The 23,432-nt window shown below is 34.2% G+C and overlaps 1 protein-coding gene across 6 annotated transcripts in view; it reads right to left on the reverse strand.

The window, feature by feature from the left end:
* LOC120778787 (muscle M-line assembly protein unc-89) overlaps window positions 1-23,432 on the reverse strand; it is a 171,294-nt gene that overhangs the window by 79,485 nt on the left and 68,377 nt on the right. For all 6 annotated transcript variants that reach the window (XM_040110786.1, XM_040110787.1, XM_040110785.1 and 3 more), the window contains exons 2-5: window positions 12,503-12,625; window positions 11,130-12,437; window positions 10,728-11,069; window positions 1,095-1,271 (exon numbers count right to left, since the gene is read on the reverse strand). In XM_040110786.1, coding sequence (XP_039966720.1) covers window positions 1,095-1,271; window positions 10,728-11,069; window positions 11,130-12,437; window positions 12,503-12,625 — 1,950 coding nt within the window. The remainder of the gene's footprint in view (window positions 1-1,094; window positions 1,272-10,727; window positions 11,070-11,129; window positions 12,438-12,502; window positions 12,626-23,432) is intronic.

Raw genomic sequence — 23,432 nt, forward strand, 5'->3', positions numbered from 1 at the left:
ATTTATTTATTGTTATTTAAAATTATTTATTTGATTATTTTTTATTATTATTCTTTTACTTCATTTAAAATGTTTTATTATTTTTTTAAATTCTATATATTTTTCTATTTACTTATTTTCATTTAATTAAATTTTTTTATATTACTTATTTAGGTTTTTACTTTTTTTTATTTTTCTATTTATTAATTTTAAATCTTGTCACTTAGCATAATTTAAATTTATTTATTTTAATTTTTTTAATTAAATTTTTAATTTTATTTACTTCGTTTAAAATATTTTATTTGTTTTTTTAATTTTTAAATATTTTTCTAATAAATTATTTTTATTTTTTCATTTAATATGGTTTAAGTTTGTTTATCAAATTTTTTTAATGTCATTTATGTATATTTTTTATTGACTTTTTATTTTTTGTTTATTTATTTTTTTTCATTTACTATAATCTGAATTTGTTTATTATATTTTTTTTTAAGAAGTTAATTTTAATTATTTAATATCTCTGTTGTAATTTTTATTTTATTTATTACTTGTTATTTAATATTAATTTTTTCTATTTATTTATTTTATTTTATTTGGAACTTTTTATTTTTTTTTAATTTTTTTATATTTTTCTATTTATTTATATTTATATTTTCATTTGTTATTATTTAAATTTGTTTATTTAAATTTTATCAATCAATTTAAATTTAATTATTCTATATATTTGTTGCTATTTGTATTTTATTTATTAATATTTGTTTTTTCCCCTTTTTGTAAATTTTTCTATTTATTTATTTTTCATTTATTATTATTTTTATGTTAATTTTTTTTTCTATAAATTAATTTTTTTTAATTTAGTAATTCAGTTTATTTTTTGGTTTTTACTTATTTTTCTATATTTTTCTATTTATTTATTTTATTTATTCATTTATTATTATTTAAATTTCTTTAAAATTATATTTTCTATATATTTACTGTTATTTCCATTTTTTTCTACTTATGTCTTTTTTTTTACTTTTTGAATACATACTCATTTATTTTTATTTTTTTTCCAATATATTATTTTATTGATTTTTCTCAAACATTCAAACAATTCATATACCGCTCTCACCACTCACCTCCTCATTGTCACTCATGATTTTCTCCAGTATGATTTCGACTTCACGCTTCTCCGCTATTTGCGTTGTCCAATTGTCTAGACTGGTTGTTACATCGACTTGACGCTTACTGAAACCGTTGAGGATATCTTCGACTGCCGTCACTGAGGATTTCGTTTCGAGATACGGATCCACGATCTGTACGACAGCGCCAAATGCGTTTGTGTGTGTGAGCACGGTAGTTTATGCGTGTGCGCCCAACGCCATACATATTTGTTTTTGTTGTTGTTGTTATTGGTTATATGAAATGACAGAAATAGCAGAAATGTTGCCGTTATAGATTTTCTCTTATTTTCCATTAATACTTCTATTTATACATATGTATGTATAGACATACATACATACATTTGTATAGACATTTTGTTACTAATTTTGTGTTTATTTTTCTCCGAACCGCAAGCATATGTATATAAGCTTATACATAAGTTCATATGATATTTATGTATTTTGTGTTAAATGCTCAGTATTTGTTGTTGTGCTTTCAAGTGCTGTATAGCGGCATGCGCGCTCCCGAAAACGCTTCGAAAACGCGTGCCGCTTTCGAAAAATCTCAAAATCAAAGCAAAAGGGACGGAAGTTTGTGCCGCCCAGCTGGGAGTTGTATGCAGCCAAGCGCTTGTAAGTGGTTTACATATGTAAATACTTAAGTACAGTTATAGCTTTTTAATATAAATATGTTTATATCTACATACATATACGTATGTAAGTCTGTTTAGGAAAATACTTGTATATTTTGATTTGCAAGTGTATAATTTAATTAATAGCAATGCTGAAAGCGTTTATTCACTATATTTATATACTCAATTAGTTGCTTATTTATTAGCTGTGTTTGCTTTTGTTTTAGTTTTTGTTTTGTGTTTGCTGCATCTGCTACCAATCACATTTGTTATAGTGCTTAGTGAAATCTCCTCAAAGCTAACCTAATTATTAGTTTTGCAGCATGCTTTATTAGTTTATAGATAAAAGAATTCTTTGAAGCGGCTTTATTAGCTTGTAATTGTCTATTTAATGGCGTGTTCGAGTGCACTTATGTTTGAGCAGTTCATGTTGTAATGATATCTTACCACTTAAGACTATTATCATGCACCCTTCAATTTTTAATTAAGGGCCACATCAAAAAAACAATAAAAGAATTACAGTTCTTGGAAAACATAGGTTTCTAGTTAAAAAAAAAAACAAAAGAACACAAAATATTGTTTTTGAAAACATCAATTTCTCGTTCAAAATAGTCGCTTAATTTGTTAATATTGGGTAGTCGGTAGTCTTTTCGTATTTTGTCAATAGATGTCGTTGCAATTGTATATCTCCACTGCTACCAATCACATTGTATCATACCAAACACAGTTGGAAAGGCGAGATTTTAAGCTTCATTTAACCAAAAAATTAAATTCGGTGAAGTTGAAAAAAGTTACAGCTGTTCAAAAATCAGTGAAAATAATAACGAAAATCGCTACATTTTGAAATTTTTGTATAAAAAAGAATGGAAGGGAAGAATGCCACGCAAGCCACCAATGAAATTTGTGAAGTTTACAGAGACGATGCGTATCAGTTCGTGTAGCACAACAATGCTTCGCTCGCTTTCGTTCTGGAAATTTCGTAATTTAAATTTACACTGATGGAATAATGGCAGAAAGTGGTCGACCAAAATGGTACATATTTGTTTATTTACTTATTAGTATAAATAAAAAAAAAATAAATTGAAGTTTGATCAGAAAAGACTTTTTCGACTACTCAATATATCGAATTTTTTTAAATGTAAATTAGCTAAACAAATTTCACTTTAATTGTTAAGATAACAAAACATATCATAGAGTATATTTTCATAACTTTAATAAATGCATTAGGGTGGGTTAAAAGCTACAGTTTCTTATTCTCTTGATACTCTGAATATCTATCTGATAATATGCAAAAATGTAACACTCCACGGATAACCTTTCTGTCACAATTAAGTATGACTTTCTTAGAGGTGTCTAAGAACCTATTCTTCAGTATTTTATTACAAAAAAGTTTAATAGAAATTGTTATCTACAATGTTCGAATTGGCCATAGAGACTCAGCAGCGATCAGCCAGATATCTCTTAGTTAGACTTATATTTGTCTGACGATCTATATTTTTGGTGAGAATTACACTGAAAATAACTCACAAATGAGCTGCTTGCCGACGAATCTTAAATTTGATAGACATAATTCTTCTATACGAAATTTCTTAAAAATTATGAGAATATTTCGGTGGTTGGAGCAGTTTGGTGCAGTTGTCAATTTTTTTTCTATTGTATTGATATGTATGGCCTTTAATCATAGCTTCCTTTGTCTGTAGCAGCCGGCGTGTTTTTTATGAGCTTGGCGAATTTCATTTGTTAAAAAAGAATTGATCAAAGAATTTTTTCGTGAATTCTTGGTTAAAAACAATACTGTAACGATACCCAGCCTCTTTATACGCCGGGTTTATGTAAGCTATTGCGTACTTTTTGGAAATAATGGAACCGGAACAATAAAATCGTCACACTTTCGAACATTCAAATTTTATTCTTTTCTAAAATATTTATTTTTGCTATAAAAAGGTGTCTTAACATTTTTTTTGTTCAAGTAAAAAGCTTTATTATAATGAGATTTTTAGAACCCGAATGCATGTTTCCTTTCTACTCAGCAATTTGGCTATGTTAAAACACATTTACACTTATGTGCTTATCATGTCTTTTTCGATTATTTTGATCAGCTTATGGAGAAAACTCATGCATGTTGCAAGCAATTTTCGCTGCCACGCATACATTCAAAGCGTATGTATATTTGTTTAAGACTCAACAGCATGGCATATACTACTTGTGAGTTTTCAATGTGAGATAGAGCACAGATGCCTGTGCAGCTGCTCCCTTTTAATAATTTTCGAAAAATCTACTCAATCTTCTACACAGTAAATAAATGAATATTTAAAATATATCGTTAATTTCGTATATTATATACAAACAATATATGTATGTATGAACTTGTACTTGTAGAACACACAGTTAGTTGTTTAATGGTTTGAAATATTTCGCAAAATTCGCCAAGCAAAACAAATCATGCAGTTTAACTCACATGTGTTCAACTTGATCACGTACTTACGCGCGCTTATAAGTAGATGTGTGGGGTATATAGACATTTTTTGCTATTTAGATATTGAAGAATTAGTTTCTTTATTACCTGTTTATTTTTTATTTGTCAAATGTCGAAACTGTAAAAATGAATGCATGAGTTTTTAAAAAATTGAAGTGCACTTTCAGGATTGTTTTTATTTTTATCTTTTTTTATCATTTCTATGATATCCCGTTATTTTATGAATTATTATAATATATTGCAACTAATACTGAGCTATAAAAGATGCTATAGCATGTTTGCGCTATCGATTTGTATTGTTTTGGGGTCTGTCTCAACCAAATCCAGCCTAAATGTAGGCAACATTTATTTTTTGGGCAATTTTAGGTAAAATATTGACTTTGGAAGTAATTTACAACTATTGAAGAATAATTAAAAAATTGGATAAATGTGAAAGAATAATCGAAAATGTGATGGTGAGAAGCAAAAATAACAAAAATGATCTAATTGCATAAAGAACTGAACAAGATTAGAATAAGAATATGTATATTTAAGTTTGTTCTACGTTTTAGACCAATTATAGACGGTAAAGCTTCAGCTGAATAAAAATTTTCTAGCAAAATTACGATTTTAATATAAAATATTGCCTACAATTAGGCGACTTATGATATGACGATACGGCTTAGCCATATAATACTGTTATTTTTTCAAATATTATATTATATTGAAACTACTACTGATATATAAAATATACTGTAGCATGTTTTTTGATTTGTATCTATTTTGGTGCTTACTTATCCAAATCCAGCCTCAATGTAGGCAACATTTATTTATTTTTTGGACAATTTTAAGTAAAATATTGACTTTGGAAACTATTTACAACTCTTGAAGGAAAATTAAAAAAATCCAAATTCGATAAATGTGAAAAATAGTTCAAAATGTGATGGTAAATGGTAAAAAAAATATAAAAAAAATAAAAAAATAAAAAAAAATTTAGTTAAAAATTAAAAAAAGAATTAAAAATTATTTATAAAAAATTTACATGAAATATAATTTTTTTAATATCAATCTATTTTGTGTGAACTTTTTCAATTTTTAAATTTTTTTTTATTTTTTTTATTATAATCCTTATATTTTCTAATATTTTTCGCCCGTTCATAGGGCTTAAAACATCCGCTGAACACTGAACTTTTGGCAAAATTTCGATTTTAATATAAAATATTGCCTACAATTAGGCGTAAATGACTAAACTTGTTCAGTCTACTCTTTCTAATAATTAATATATGACATATTTTGTTAAAAAAAATGCTTGACACAAACTTCGTAAATAATTCTTTTGCCGTTTAGTTCGCTGCCTTGCCACCCTTTCAAATATTCGCTGGGTTCATTAAACATTCTCTAGCCACTAGTGTATGATTACCTACACACTGTATCTAATGTAATGCAATGAAATTTCTACAATGTAAATTCAAATTTGATTAGTTTCGCCAGCAATTCCTCACATTTCAACACATTCGTCCAGACGTCTGTGGCGTAACATGAAGTTTTAGCGGCTACTCTCATGGATCTGGCCTATTTTTAGCAAGTGTTTATTGCCTTGCAAGTCTACTGCAAGTGAAATTTCACTTCATTACTTCTGTTTGTTTGCTTTCTCGCGCTTGTCTAAAAATACAATATCTGCTTGCAAATATTCGCCAAGTAGATTTTTGTTGGTTTCCTACGCTGCAACTTAGTGGAAACTCTTTTAATAGCTTCATTTGCTTGCAACATACTGCAATTATACAGTTCTCTGGCAGCAATGTTTACTTTTACACGCAGCTATGCGAAAGTACGCCTATGTAAAGGGATATTTAAGTGCGTGTACTCACATAATTTCTACGAATTCTGATTTCACTAGAAATCTTCTATTTTTGTAGAGTGTGAAGTGGAGCAGTCATTAAATAAGTTTTTTGTTTTGGATATGATTTTCACTTAAAGATGGAAAAAACGAGATTTTTTTGGGAGTATATACATTGAAGGGAGCAGATGGATGTATGTAAGTTAGTGGGTATAAAACCAGCTGATTAATTTTGAAAGGTTTAAAGATTGTACTATTTTAAATACTAGTCAGAAAATGCTTACTTAGTTACTAGTTTCTCAAAATTTTTAAACCAAAATTTAGAAAATTGCCTTAAAATTAGAAGAAATCATTTCTACAAATTTATATTTTTTTTAGTTGTTGTTACCTGAGCTCTAATTTCTGTAAATTTTTGAACCAAAATTAGAAAAAATCTCTTTTTCGCATTTATATTTATTTTTTTATAAATTGTTGTTTTTGCCTTTATTTACTTTTCACTGCCAAACTAAACTAACTTCTCTCTCTCTCTCTCTTCACTTTTATTTAATTTTCCTTTCGCTAAATTAAAAAAACAATGGCTCTCATTTGGCCCTTAACCACTTCCGCAGTCTTTACTACAAAACTACTCCTTCATTCGCACATCTTCTATGTTCTTCTCACCACCATAAAGAAATGTTTAAATCAGCAGCACATTTGTGCGTCGTCAAAAATATATTTCATGTTTGGTTAACATGTCAGAAGTGGGCACTAAGAAAAATTAATTTCTGCTGTCATAATGAAATTAATTGCAAATGAGTTGAATGTAGCAAGTGCTTGTGCTGACTGCGTGACCAACTGCTCCTCAAGCAGAAAGTACTTGTTAGCACACTGAAAAAAATTGTTGCAAATTTCAAAAAAGTTTGTTCGCAGCAACAACATCAAATTTAATGTTATTGTATTCATACATACATAAATACTAAATAAATTTTTCGAACTCTTACGAAAACGTCAGATTGATCTTTGTCCGAACTATTTAGTTTGAGAAAAGCACCTCATCTTTAGTTTTTCTACATTATCGTCAATAAAATGTATTTTACTAAGTTAACTGTCCTTAATTACTATGCCAAATGTAAGCGCGACCTGTCAACTAGATTCTTCACAGCAGTTGCTTATGTCGGTACACCTCAGTGCGATTTTTAAAAATTTTTATTTTGGGTAAAAATATCTAATAAAGAATTTGTCTAACATTTTGTATTTCTAACTAAATTTCGTATGCGGAAACTTGTTGGAAAAGGCTTATGGTTTTTCAAAAATGCAAGCCTACGAGTGGTACAAAGCCTTTAAATACGAAGGTCGACAGATCGTTGAAAACATGCCTTATTCTGGACGACCTACGACCTCTTCAACTAATAAAAATATTTAAAAAGTGAAGGGTATGGCGCGTGAAAATCGTCAGGCAAGTGTTAGAGAGATGGCTGTAGAGCTCGACATCTTTCGTGAGTCCGTTCGAATGATTGTGGTGGATATTTTGGGTATGAAACACGTTCTTGCTCGACTCGTCCCGATAAAGCCGATTTTTTTTCGGAATGAGTACAGTAAACAGGTCTTTTTGAATATGCTTGATCGTGCGAAATTCGGTCACACATTCATGGAGAGCTTATAACTGACAAAGGTTTATGAGTTTGACATGCAAACAAGTCAACAATCAACCGAATGCAACCCGTTTTCAGTCAATAGAAGAGATAAAAGAAAATTCGCTGAAGGAGCTGATCATCTAAAGTTATAACGTTTTTCCACCTCGCCGTCAGTTTATAGATTCCATCCCAAAACAACTGCGTCGGCTTGGCGGTTAAGAATGATTCGAACCAATTTTTAGTACCTTGTTTTGATGTGAATCGTATTTGAGTGAGGAAGTTCTACATGGAATGGAGCAAATGGTAGCTAGAACAGGCAAGGTCTGAGGTCATAAGTCGGGAGAGCAAAATTTTCTCGCCACTCCTTTTTAAATAATTTTTAACTGTTTTTTTTCCAACATGAGGTCATGATGGCAAATTATTGCTTCGTATCTAGTCGCTATTTCCAGGCGTTATTCGGCAATCGCTCGTTTCAATTCGATAAGTTGTTGTCGGTAGAGTTTCCCATTAACCTTAGCAAGATAATGGTACGTCGAAATGTCGTGCTGTTTTTTTACGCTTCATTTGTATTAGGAGCATCTTTAAACGTGGAGTTTGCTCAGTCGGTTCTTGTGTCTTTATGTGTAGCACATAAGACTCATTCAGAAAGAATTTCAAAGACTTTGACATTCTTAAAATATTTTTAAAGCAAATATGTCGTTCGAATGTATCGCTATCTTTCCAGTGGTATAAAATAGCTAATCTTTCTAGGGTTAATGGTTTTGCCGGTTTTAGCGTCCATAATACGGCCATTGATTTGATTGGTTTGTATGCACACATGATGTTCTGCGTTTGGGGTTATCGCAATTGATTCATTTGTTTCAACAATTGTTTTCTACCGTTTAAGCAAGTTTTTTGACATTCAAAATTGTGTTTCAACGTCTCTTAGCTTCAGTTCATATAGCAACAAATTTCCTTGCTTTCGAATATATTCGGCTGCTTTCTGACGCTTTGAAGTAAGCAGCCTGACTCTTGTGACTCCCAAATATTAGAATAGAATGGCTATAGATTAAAATAAATCGATTCAACTTGAACCCGAATAAATATCGAGTGATCTAAGTAAAGATACTGTTTTTGGCAGATCACGCGTGAGTCGTTTGAAGCTTTCATTTTAATAACGTTTACAAATCGTTAAACTTTATTACGCACCGCTCAACTTATGGTCAACATAATCGGACTACTGAGCATACTATTGGCAACACCATTAATCATCTTGAGTTCCAGCCTTCAATATTAAACAAAATATTACCGAATAGACCACGTCCAACAAGCAGTGAAGAAAATATAACAGCCGTAGCTGAGAATGTACACAAATTCCGCGAAAAGTTAATTCGGCGCATTTTGTAAATTTTTTCGTCGAATATGAAAGCGTACAACAACAACAAGAACTTGAAAAATTCCAAGAATGTCCGACGTATTCGAGCCAAATTTTGTTCAGCGATGAGGGCCATTTCTGGCTCAATGGCAATAGTAACAATCACTGGATTTATTGAGAGAACACATCGATGAACAGACCATTTAACGTTTTCGGTCGGTCGATTGGTCACCAAGATCGTGTGATATCAGACCGTTAGACCTTTTCCTGTGGCGATATGTAAAGTGTAAAGTCTATGCGGACAATTCCGATATCATCGATCGATTCAGGCCTTGGAGCAAAACATCACGCATGTCGTTCGCCAGTTACCAGTAGATATGCTCGAACGAGTCATCGAAAATTGGACTCCACGGACGGACCATCTGAGACGTAGTCGCGGCCAACATTTAAAAGAGATAATCTTCAAAAAATAAATACCAAATAATGTTTTTAGGATGATAATAAACATTCTTCATTAAATTTAAAGTTTCTGTGTTTTTGATTAAAAAAATAAGGAACTTCGAAATGTATCACCCCCTTTATGAGTCGAAATTCGGACTGCAAGAATTAGGAATTTGTTGAAATTTAGGTTTGAGGTTAGGTTCGAGTATATAATTTGACCGAGTAAAATCGACCTACAATTCTTATTCATTATTCTTTTTCATTTCTTATTATTTTCACTTTGATTTAATTTGAATTAGTTACCTCCAAGTGTCTTTCCTGTCTAGAATATTGGTTTATTTTTTTTGTTAATTAGAAAAGTTTTTAGTTTTAGTCAAGTAAGTGTGTATATTTTATAAAATGCGAGACAAAATGAAATTCTCCATCTAAAATGCAAAACAACGTATCATCAAAAAAAAAAAAAATCAAAAATCGCTGTCAGATATTATAACCAATATATAACCATCTTAAAACCGAAACTCAAATTTTGTTTCAAGCTGAGTGGTTTCTATTATATCGTTTTTCCTTCACCCGTAAAATTGTTGAAAGTGATGTTGCGTTATTTCGCATTTTATGTAGTATATAAACCTTTTTGCAGCTATTTTTTTAGTCGATGTTTATGTCAGATACCAAAATAGTTAACTAATTTTAAAATACTCTGTTTAATCAATGTTTCTCTTTTGATTTAAGTAACTATTCATGTTATGTTTGCTTTGAAATTAACAAATACTTTGCTAAGGAAAATTAAAACAGAGGAGAATTATAGACATGATAGACACAAAGTGAGAACTGACTCGAAAATATTGTATCTAACCCCCAGAAAAGGCCCTGTATTGTCCTATAATTTTATATCTTCGACATGATGAAGAACTACTTAAAGCTTTAAATATATAAGCATGTGCACCATACATATTTTCTTAAAAATATCAAGTAATAAACTTTGTTAGTAGCACGTGGTTAACAAAGAAATTGTAAAGCACATAAATTTGGAACAAAATCTGTTAGAAAGCGTATTGCAACAACAAATTTGGGCACTTAAGCATTACAGGTATGAGCATCGATAGTTTTCAGGTATTACGGTAAATAAAGCGAATATGTAAGTACTCAAAACCAATAGTGTTTAAAAAAAATAAATATTATTACATATAGCTTAAAGCCGGAGAATTACCACTACCACTTAAAAGACAACTCCATAAATATTTAGTTTTGTAAATACTATATAAAATAGAAGTACACACTTTCAAATTGATAAAACGTGTTCCCAAACTCTTCAAATCTGCATAATCGGCGCGTATGTGCTTCCAGTTCTCTTGCAAAAACTGTAGCTTCTGCTCGTCGGCCGTTTGTTTTAGCTGCTTATCCAGATTATCCAGCTGACTAGCCAACTCATTAGCTTTCTCGAAGAATTCAATAAGCAAGGAGACACAATCGACGCGTTTCAGCACCAAATCCTTCAGTTCAATCCAATGCTTGTGCAGCGCCTCAGCCTTAGAATCGACATCGTACCGTTGTTGAGGACTTAACGATTCTAGATGCGCTTTAATAGACTCAAGCAGCAAATTTATGAGCTCGCCTTTGATCTGCAAGAGAGTAGTTTGTAATTAATTGCAGCAAATTTGCTTGAAAATCTACACAACAACCTCTAAATCCTGCATGAGTTCGTGATGTTGCAGTAGGAACTGTTTACTCTGTTCCAATGTGCTGCCCATATCGACATGCTGCTGCAAATACAATTGTCCCGACGACATCAGCCAGTTGAGCAAATCATTGTACTGCGTCAAAAAGTCCGAGAGCGCCTTCTGTACGCGTAGATGGTCCTCATTGCTGGTCGAACAAATACTCTCGATGTACGTCTTACGATTCTCAATTTCATCGAGTACACGCTTTACACCTTGCGTTTCGGGTTGTGTGCGACCGACTTCGTCTAATATGCTATAGCCGAGACGTAGTGGCTCCTCCGTGAAACTGCGCACATCACGTGTCACCTTTGCGTACATGGCGAAGCTCTCAGGCGTATTGGGCGGCAAACGCACATTCGCCAACTCCACTTCAAGTTTCTCGAGCACGCTCAACGTGTTTTCGGCCTTGGCGAAGAAGTCACGTGACTGCTGCAGCCAGTGTTCACGTTGATCCACCAGGTCCAGGTGTTCCGTACAGGCGCTCAGCACATTATAAGCGCGCGCACAAGCCTCATCGCCAGTAAAGGTGCCAGAGGCCTGTAGTTTTTCCTTAGCGCGTGTGATCTTCAGCGCACGATCACGCAGCAGCAAAGCTTGCTGTTTCCATTCACGATAGTTGTGCAGCGCGTTATTTGCCGTGTGTTCGCACTCGCCCAAACTGAAGAGACTGTCGACTTCGCTGCGTTGCTGCCGTAAGGCCGCCTCCACTTCGTCCAACTCGCGTCCGAGCAGAGCCAATGTGAGACAGTGTTCCAATTGAACTTTACGCGTTTGCCACGCAGTCTCCAAAGCATTGCGGCGATCGTGTAGGGCCTCCAACCACAACTGGACTTGGTGAACGGCGCGTGCGGCATCACGCTTGATATGCTCGGGTCGTGTGTCTAATGTTTCCAGATTGACAAGTTCCTTCAGCTGTGCGAGCAGCTCGTTGCCATCTTTTAGCGCCGCCATTACCGCCGTGAGCATGTCGATGCGTAACTGTTTGAATTTGTTGAGGAACTCTTGTACGGCCGTCACTTCGATCGGCAGCATTGTGTCGATGCAGGCGACCTCCAGTTGGTCCATGCGACGCTGACACTGTGCCATCTTCTCTTGCAACTGTGTGGCGAGGTGGAGTATGTGTTGGCGGTCTTGCAGTAAATGCAAAATATCTTGCCAAATGATGTTCAGCGTATCGGCCATGGCGTTGACTAGTTCGGAGCTGATACGCTTGCTGGCGAGTAATTTGTCTGCCTTCTGTACGAATTCGTCCATCGGGCCGGGTAGATTCTAGTTACGGAAGAATGAAAGCAAAATGTTATTACTTGTTAAACTTGCGTAAGAGATTTACTAACCTGTATATTCCTAAGAGTCTCATCGTGATCCCTCTGCAAGCGTATGGACTCATCGAGATTCGTGCCTAATGTTGTGATCTTTGGCTCTAATTCAACAACTTTAATATATAATTTGTCCGGGCTCTGTAAGAAAAATCGTGTGTAAGGTTTATCCTTATCGGTAAGCACTAATTTTAAAGAGTTTTATTGTCGTGTAGATACGTGTTCGGATACGGGATCAGGACAGGAACTGAACGGAATATGTCTTGTGTTAGCGCTGTAAAAGAGGTACATATGTGGGAAAGAGTGTGTGGTTGAGGTAATACGTTATAAGGAACAGGTTGCAGCAGAAACGAAAGGTGGACCAAATCATAGCTTTGAAGAAGCCTTTTAAAATATGAGATTATGTACGGTTATTGAAAGTGCAGAACTTTGAAATAGAGTCTAGCAAGTACTCTCCAGTGAAATGATATCTATAGAGGCGTTAGATGGCATTGCTTTGACAGTAAAGATCAAAACATAGATCGTTTTTTTCTTAAAATAATATTAAAACTGGAAAGTAAAGTACCTTCTTGACTAAATATCGAAAACCCTGAATTTTATGTTCTGTCAACCAAAACTTTGGAGGATACCGAAAAGTAACTATTTTGAAATATTGTTGGTTTAAAGTACCCCAAAGAAAGGGAAAAGAGCATAGCGTTTATCGTTTGGAAGGGCGAAATAAGAGAGACACTCTTAGTTTCTGAAACAAAAATTTGAGGTAATTGTAGGTAAGGTCTGGAGAACTTTTCTCCAGACAAGACTTTTTCTAACTTTCTTACTAACAATGAAACTGTCAGAGGAATATCAATTTCTCTTTCGTGCTGATATTTGTATCGAAAAGTTTCCAATTCAAGAACATTGACGTTGATATTTAGGTTAGACAACTGTAATAATGTCCGAAGTTTCTTCAGGTATTCATGGATAACTGGAGATAAGCTGAGCTTTCCGTTAGCCGAATATGTGCTGCTTATGGTGTATATATAAGAAATAGTTTATTAACCCATTGAGAAGTACAGTTTTTCGTTTTTGATTGAAGAAAACAAAAAAGAAAATAAACAAAATCGTTGAAGATTGCTCTATATTTTTAACACAAGAGTATCACAGCAAGGGTCAAAAGACCTTATAAAATTTCGGCATGAGATTTAGTAGAATTTTTTGGAAAATTATGGGAACGGTCAGTTAGAACTAACCATTAATTATTTATCCCTGAATATTTCTACATTTTTCCCATTTCTTCAATAAACTTTCTCAAGCTGATGTTTCTGATAACTATGTAATTGCTATAAAACAATTTATTACCATTTTTCTTGAAGAACTTATTTAAAAAAGTAAAATTTTATGCTAAAGCGCTTACTATAAATTTTTATAGCAACCTTCAGCATCCACATATCGTTAGACAACAAGTTTTCTCCTTCCTTTTTAACACCTCAAGCGGCATAAGACAGCATAGCCTGGCACAGAAACTTCATAACAACTAACCAAATCTGTAGGAGAATCGGAATGCTCTAAGAGGAATCGTAAACAAAGTAACGGATGCGAACGCGCCATAATTGGACAACGATGACCTTCATTGCGGACAATAAGGAAAACATATACATACTCGCTCACCACTACTTACATATGCACATATACGAGTATATGACGAGCACATAGGAATTCTTGTTGTGAGAGAGCAACACACGCTAAATAACTTCCATGCAACTAGACATAACCACACAACAACAACAACAAAACCATCAAACAAATGACTAACCGAACAACTGCAATAACAATGACGTATGCAGAGAAATGGCCGGTTAGACGAAGGAGCTCAATTGCGAAGCGGTACTTCACAAGTTCGCCAGTACGAAGTGTTCGCTGTCACTGCCACTGCCATGACCACTGTCAGTGCCATATTTGAGGCAAGCCTCGGAGACTTGACGCAAAGTTATGCAGTCGTCTTGTCATTTATGGTGGCAGTTTTGCCGGTGGTCAGCCGCGGCGCGTTGTCTGCGGCAGCTGAAGTAATGGCCGGCCACTTGGTTGCTACTTTTGAGATTTGTTACGTTTTCATTGTCAATTTGTGGCTGTTTTCCATTTTGCTGTTACTTTTAACTTTACTATTCTTCTGCAGCCATATCTTATCTACTTTTACTCGTTAATATTGATTGTTGTTGGCTTTCCACTGAGATCGTTTACTATTTGAATGTGATTTATGAATTTTGCTCTGAAACAAGCCATTCAAAATGGAATGCAGTTCTTGAGAAAAGACAGATTCTTGAGAAGATACACAATTACACAAAGAGAAAAAATAAAATTTAGCTTTTATCCTTCTAGTTAGTATAAACAAAATGTTTCAAAAGTTTACGTTGTCACATATTCTATTCTTAATTTTAACTTCAAATTTTATGACCAGTAGCTGAGTTCTGTCAAGCAGATTGAAATCCATATGGTTGTTATTGTCAAACTTTTAGTATTCTATAAAATCCGAAAAAACTTTTAAGAGTTTTCGCATACTAACGAAATTTCCGACTTTAAGACTTTCTGACACAGTCTGAACAATTAGGAACATTTTCTTCTATTGTCTGTGCTCAGTACTGAAGACGGGGTGACTGAGTGTAAATGAAAGCCAAAAAGTACTTGGTATCATTAAACAGCTAGTAAATTTAGCAAGCAAGCGTTAAAAATTTGTTCTGCATTGGAACCAGCATTAAGGGGATAAATGGGCTTACGGGTTTCAAGAAATCGAGTTTTTTTTATTGCCTAATAAAATTATACAACACCTCTAAAGTATTGTCCTAAATTTTCAAGTTGATTCGAATAATAGTTTCGGAGATACAGCCTTGAGAACTTGTGCGCTTGAGGCTAGCTAGCCTAAGTACGCCATCCTTTTTCTCGAAAGCGTGTTTTTGAAATCCGTTGTCAAGATTTATCGCGAACTACTCAACCTATCTTCACGAAATTTTTCATAAGTCTTTGAGATACAATTCTTAAAGACTTAGACGAATGATTTTTTTTCCATTACAACTATTTGAGAAAAAATTTAATTTTTTTGTAAAAAGTCTGCCTAAAATTCAATTTTCGGTTTTTTTTCCTTCGCCCAAGTTCTAAGTTAAGGTTTTAACTAAAACACGTATTTTTTACTTTAAATGATCCTGTATGGAGTTATCCTGCCAACATGGGCGGAATAAAAAATTCTAATAAAATGTTTAATTTTTAAAAAAATTCTAATAAAATATTTAATTTTTTATATGAGAAAAAAAATTTTGAAAAAATGCTGTTTTTTACCGTAGGAAACCCATATAACCTCTTCAGATATGTAGAGAATTTTTTGTAGAACCACTTTTGCTACTAAATTTTCTGAAATAATACATAAGTGCTCCCGAGAGATCGTAGAAAACCGACAACGATAAACATTTACACCGAATATTTTTCCCTAAATACCGAAACTACAAAACACGATCTCATTGTGAATTAAATTCTAAAAAATAACTGTAATTCACATAACGTTTGTTGCCATACATTCTATTTACATTCAAGCTTTGGTTTTCATTCATAATTTTATAAGGTTTCATTCGTGTATTTTTATGTCAACGAATTTATTATTGAGCGTTTATAAAATTAACGAAATATTTTTTGTCTACGTTTTCAACAATAGAAACAGTTTAACTGGTTTATTATCGAACCCTAACTTTCATTTAATATAATTCCGTGATCTTCATCTAAAGTGGTGAAACAACTTAAAATGGCTGACACAGCACAACAGTTCCAGGCCATGTGAGTCTAATTTCGCTGATTTCCTTATCTAAAATACCAAAGTAAAAATTCTCCCTCTATCACCAAAGTGACCAGAAAATTTTGGAAGAACCCATGCTTTCTGTGCCAAAGGGTATACCACCGACCGGCATCGACAAATTCATTTATCCAATCAAATTAAATTTAATTGGCGCTCAAATGTTGCATATTCAGGTGCTTAGTAGACGCGACTTTTTCATTAAACTACAAAATTTGATATTTTTATTCATTTTCATATTTTTTTGTGTTCTGCAGGGCCGGCGTCTTATGATGGTGCGCCTACTGTCAGATGATGAAAATAAGTATATGCAAGAATTAGAGAAAGTTGGTCTTACACTTTGGAGATAATAAGCACATTATAAACTACTTTTCGGTTTTACGGATTTTATTCATAATTTTGCCCTTTAGGTATATTTTTCAACTACTCAAAAGCTAAACTCATTAAGTACGTACATATATGTGCAGTTAATTAGAACAAAATTTATATACATTTCTCTGTATGCAAAAAAAAATCGATAAATTATACACTTAATATTTTGTAAATTGAAAAATTATTTTTTAAATGGCGGTTTATGTGTAGTAGTCGGAGTCGTAAAATACTTCTTTCAATCAATTATATTGGCAATAAAAAGCCGCAGAAATTCTTCTTTAAAAAGTAATAGTATGTTTTACCATCCCACAAGATAAGGTAAATAGATGAGAATCGCATCGCGAGCATATGTCTATTATGCCCTCTCTTATGGGATGTGATATTTGGAAACATGGATCTAAGGGCCAATATCCTGCTTCTGCAGAACCGGCGGTTTGCATAAGAAGCTATGTATCATGTTATGTAAGTGCTTCTTCAGCTTACAGTGGTTAGTGTAGAATGCGACATGTAGCCTGAGTTTCTCCCTATGGAGGTTGATTACGTAATTACACATGTTGAGGTTATAACCCCCGTTAGCAACTTGGCATGGCGCATGCCTTGGATTTTTTGCCAATACCTCTCTCTGCCTATTCCTTCTTCCTTGCGGAGCAGCTCCTTTATGGTATGAGGACCCACGGCGTTGAAGAATGCAGGTGCTACCATATTTGTGGATACTGCGGAGAGGGCAAGTCTTCAGTTAGTTCATTTTTGGCTATACTTCTGATATCAGGCACCCAGGTGAGGTGCACTAGGTTACGTTCCGCTAAACTTGATCACATAGGCAGAGATTGCTTTAAGTGCAGCTTGAGTCGCTTAGTATGGTTATACTTTCATTAAGATAGTTGCTTTGGAGGTTTATATCTGCGCATCAAATTATGGCAATGATTTTTGATTGAAAAATGCTCGGAAAAATTTTGCATAGATATGGAGAGTTTGGTGCGTGGTCCTGCGACTCCTGCACCAATTCCCTCTGACGTTTTCGAGCCATAAGCAATAGTTCGAGAGTGCAATCATTAAATTCAGCCTTACTTCTGAAGGTAACCTTGAACTTCTTGGTGTCGTACACCCTTTTGATATTGCTGTCCCTTGGGAGAAGAACTAATGGTAATCTAATTCTCCTACTTAACTGAATAAGTTATGGTCGATTGGTTGGTTCATGTGTCACAGTCGATAGTCATAACCTAGAAATTGTAAATAGCACTTTTGTTGAGTGTCTTTTTTGCTTCTTTGGATGAGATGTCGGTTGTGAACTAAAGTTTCAAATTTGGTTTTGAAAAATGCAGTTAAATTTACGGTTCTTGTTCTTGTAAAACATTGTATCCCTTTCATCTAAAAAATAAACAGATCTGATTGTCTTACCCATCCTTGTTCGACCTGTCTTAATGTATGGCATAAAGTGTTCGGAGATTATGAAGCAATGTATATGGTATTTGAGTCTATGCTAAACTTATCGATTTTTAAAAGTTGACAACCCTGTATTTCGTTTAAAATTCGGCGATTAGGTGCAGAAACTTTTTGATGGCATCAAGTTATGGCATTAATTATGTTAAATTTAAGAGAATACCTATCGCATGTCCGTTTCTAGGGCTTCCAGTGAAGGAATTTGCGAAACGCTAAACCAGCTAGTACGCTATTGTAGATCTGGTCTAAATCATCATGTGATGATAAAGTGATGTCAATAACAAAGAGAAGTCGATTAAATGGCATAAATATTTTCCAACTAAGATATTAACGAAGGTTCTTTTTCGTTGTCTGATACAGAAAATCTTATAAAATTGACGAGGTTTCTAAATATGACAATAATTTTTAAGAAGATACTTCATATTTACACGACAAGTATAGTCTTAATACCTCGATCGATTGTCGTCATAGGCATATGTATTACCTCTGATTTAAGAAGCCACCCTATACGGCAGATACATATATGAAGATGAATCAAGTTCCTAACGACAAATTTTCGTCATATCGGCGATGTTAAATAAAGTTTATAATCGTCATTCGTTATTAGAACCTAATATCATCATTTGTCAAAAGTTCTTTCTCGAAAAAAAAATTTGAAAATTTACCGATTTTGTTGGATTAAAATAGCATTTGAATGACATGGAAAAGATGTCAATAAAATGCCTAAAGTTTTAAAATTTCAATCGCAGTTCACTTCTATCTACAAACCTTATCTTTAAATATTTTGGCATTTTTCTGGTAGCAAACCCACTTGTCTTATTTAAAAACTCGAAAAACTTAAAAGCTTCCCAAACCAGTGGTATGAGGCAGATACCCTGAACAGCGTATATTATGTTAGCCAAGCAGTTTCTAACAACCAGAAATAATCGTCGAAGACCTTAATTCTTAAGATATCGATCTTTGCAGGCGTCCTTAAATCTCCCAAAGAAGCTGATCATTTGTCGTAACCGCCGATATCTAACCACTATGGGATGTATGTGCTATACAAACTGCTTAATCAAAATAAAATTCTTTTATTTGACAAGATGACTTCACTAAATTTGGCACGGATTATTTTTGAAGACAACGGTACAATTTCCGAACAAATTGTTTAGATCAGACCACAATAACATATATGTATGTAGCTGTTAACACAAACTGAACGATCAAAAGCACGTTCTTTTATAGAAAAATTTTTATTTAAAATGATATCTTCAGGAAATTTGGAAAATATTACTCTCAAAAGTAACGCTTTAATCACCGCACATGTTCAGATCGTACCTCTATATCATATAGCTGTCATATCACCGATCTATCCAAGTCAAGAAAATGATCCTTTATACCCTTTTATAGTATAATAAGGGCATCTGAGGTGCGTAGTTAAGCTTTAACGTTTTTTCTTGCTTTTTGCCTCATTTTTAAAAGAAGCGCGTGATGACATTAATGTCCTCATTAATCATAAGATAAATTGGTTACTTCCCATAATATAAGTAAATGCGTGCTTACATAAGCAACTACATGTTTCTTAGCACTTCTTCGCTTAATATGCAAATATGTGCGTATGTGTGTTTGTGTGTACGCACTAACAACTAACAAGCATCATCACACTACCTAAAAAGCACCAACTCAGCCCAAATTGGTTGTGATGCGGTGAAAGCAATTTTCTCGCTTCAAAGAATTCTGACTTTTTTTCTACTTTTTGTTCTTTTTTCATCTACTTTTGGTGTTGTTTTTGCTTCTTCGCATATTTTTTCGCCAAAAAAAGTTAAATTTCTCGAACGAAAATTGCTGGAACACTAAAGACTTGCAGCAATGGCCATTGATTATGCACAGTGCGGTCAATAAGTACAGCAACAAAAGCGAAGTAACAACAAAATGCCGGCGCTTATGAGTAGACAAGGCAACTAACAGCTTAACAACCGTTGCTTAAAGTAAAATGCTGCGGAGCCAATGAAGTCGGCAACAGCAACTACAACAACAACAACAACGCCACCAATAACAATTGCTGTTCAGAAGCAACGCAGACTTTATGTTGCCTTGATAAGCGATAGGTGAGCAGTAAGCGTTTACACCGCCGGTAACCGATACGGAGCCGATGTGGCGATGCGACGCAGTGATCTGCATGCAAACCGGGGTCGACAGCGACAGGCATGTGTGTATATGTGCCATATACTAAAAGTAATATAGATTGCGGCAGACATGCATGGCAGCGAATGTGGAACCCCGCCGCCCGCCACTGCTGCCCACACCGAAACGCTGTGCATGCGAGCATATTTTACCGGCTGATTGCATCGCTTTTGCGCGTTGCCGTCATCTGAGATCGCGGTGTGTGCGTGTGTGCTTGTGGAAATCGCTTGGGCTAATAAGCCGCGCATGCGCGAGCACGCATGTCGGGCGGTTCGTAAGGCGCGCACACATGTGCACTAACATGCATATCTATTATGGGTGCTTTACGCTTTTATGTTTTCATTTTTGTTGTTGTTGTTTTGTTGTGTTCTTGTCCGCCCGACTACTTTTACATCGGTATGCATGTGACGATTGTCAAAAGATAAATGCGCTGGCGAAAGATCTCAGGTGAAAAGGTTAAACAATTATTTACGAAAGCGCAACAATCCATGTTGTTACACGTCCACCGTTGAGCTTACTTGCTTACAAGCACATATACATATGCGTGCATGCAGTTTATGTACGCCTTCAAAAAATTTTATGGATATGTATGTAGGTATAAAGCAGCCATAACTTTCCAAGTATTGTGCTTTGTGCGATTTGGAATTACAGTGCTTTACTTAGACGATTTATATACTTACTTACAAATATGAAGGCGATTCGATTAGTACTTAGTTTGAAAAAGCGAGGCGATGCTCTATGGGCTCTTGAAAAGTTCCAAGAAGATCTGATCTTTTCCAGCCAAATTTTGTTCAGGGATGAGGTTCATTTCTGGTTCAATGGGTATGTAAACAAGTGAAATGGCCGCATTTGGGGCGAACAGCAACCTGAAGAGATTCAAGAGCTACCATTTCATCCAGACCAACGGTTTGGTGACGTTTAAGGGCCGGTGGAATTATCGGTCCATATTTCTTCAAACAATTATGCCGGTGAGAAAGTAACCGTCAACTGCGACCGTTATCGCCCCTTGATAACCGATTATTTTATGCCTGAAATTGAAGCTCGTGATCTCGGCGACATTTGGTTTCAACAAGACGGCGCCACTTTCCACATATCTCATGAATCAATGAACTTATTGAGAGAACACTTCGGAGGGTAGAAAATTTCAAGTTTTTGTCCGGTCGAGTGGTCACCAAAATCGTGCGATATCACACCGTTCGATTTTTTCCTGTGGGGATATATACAGTCTGTGCAGACAGTCTAACATTGACTCAGACCTTGAAGCAAAACATGCGTGTCATTCGCCTGTTACCAGTCGAAATGCTCGAAGGAGTTATCGAAAATGAACGGATGAACTATAGTGAGACGTAGCCGCGTCTAACATTTAAAAGAAATAATCTTCCAAAAATAAATGCCAAGGAATCTTCTTTTGAATGATAATAAACATTCTCCTTTAAATTTGATGTTTCTGTGTTTTTAGTTAAAAAAAAGTAGAGAACTTCGAAAGGAATTTCTCTTTACTTCACTCAATGATGCTAAGGTTTCTTTGAACTGCCTGAAAATACAAAAAATTTTTCTAACGGTTTGAAAAGTAGAACTCTGTGGCGAACATAACCGTTTCATTCGGCTCAAATTTCAGCCTGGTGAATGGTTTTTTAAAGTGTAGAAACAAAAAAAGTCGTACGTAATCAAATACTTAAGAGTTGGATGGATGAAGTAGACAGGTTCGATCAAGTCGAGGCGCCGGCAGAGCTTTGGTTACATTATTTTCGCCAAGTGGGACCATTTCTTCTGTTAATTAACCTTCGCAGATTCGCTCGGTGAAGTTCTCTGTTTCAGCTGTTCTGGATTTTACCATGACCCATGAATACGAGAAAGTGGTATGCATAATATGTAGTATGTCATATTAGCCTCCTCGTTAAATGTTTTCAGAGCACCTGGACGTTGACTGTTGATATGACAGTCTATGCCATAAAATCTGTTTAACCATTTAATTATCATTCGAAGATAAATTTAATGAAACTACCGTACACTAAATACTATGAGGTTTATGGAGCTTTGTGCAGAGGAGACTCTCTGTTAGGGTGCGTTTAAAGTGCTTCCAATCACGCAGGACTTAAGGAAATTTAAGAAAAAAATGCAAAATTTTTCAATTGTCAAAAATTCATTTTCAAAAAATTTAAAATTTTTCAAAACAAAGGGTTTTAAACCCTCTAAAAACAACATTCAAAAAAGAGTTTTAAGTCTCCCTAAACTCAGATGCATTAAAACATTCATTTGCTCCTCCAGCAAGTGCACCATAAGCCGAAATATAAGATATTCTTCGCAATCGCAACAAGTTCTACACATTGTCAGACGCATCATTAATCGTCATAATACATTGTTGCAATGTTTTTTTCTTTCACAACAAGTGATGTACCATACATACTACAATATATGTATGTATGGAGCGGAACATCGAAAAAATTGTGGGGAGAACATATGGCCCGCAGCATACACGCCGGTAATTGAAGTATTCATTTTATGTACATAGATTTATGTATGTACATACATATATGTAAATATGTTTGTTTGAAAAACATATATTGTGTGTATGTATAGACTGTTCATACTGACGTTTAATGTTGGGAAAATATTTTCGGGTGTTCAGTTTCACCAGACAAGTAAATTTTGTAAATAAAAACAAACTATTACTGTCGTTATTGAAGGCTTTCCTCCTATTTTATCCGGCATATTAACCAAATTTTGTGTAATTAAATTGCTATGGTACGAGTACGAACTAAAGTGGCACAACGAGTGTGAAAGTGAATAAAAAATAAAATTTTGATATTTTTCTAAGATTGTACTGACAATATCTTCTATTCAGAACTCAAAGTATTTAATTTTTTTTATTTTTTCAAAACTTTTGCTGTGTATTCTTTAAATACATTATGCAAAAAAAAATTTCTTCAAAATTTTAAAATTATTGATAATGTATTTTTTTTATTCCCAAAAAACGCCTCTTTTAGGCTACCGTACTACCTTGTGTTCGCCGATTTGACTTGTATCCAATTAAAACAAGTAAGGAAGCGCTAAGTTCGGGTGTCACCGAACATTTTATACTCTCGCATGGTAAAGTGATAATCGAGATTTCATTATCCGTCATTTACATATTTTTCAAATACCGTATTTGTGTAAATT

The sequence above is a fragment of the Bactrocera tryoni genome, chromosome 5 (genome assembly GCF_016617805.1).
Source record: "Bactrocera tryoni isolate S06 chromosome 5, CSIRO_BtryS06_freeze2, whole genome shotgun sequence".
In the NCBI taxonomy this organism is placed as follows: domain Eukaryota; kingdom Metazoa; phylum Arthropoda; class Insecta; order Diptera; family Tephritidae; genus Bactrocera; species Bactrocera tryoni.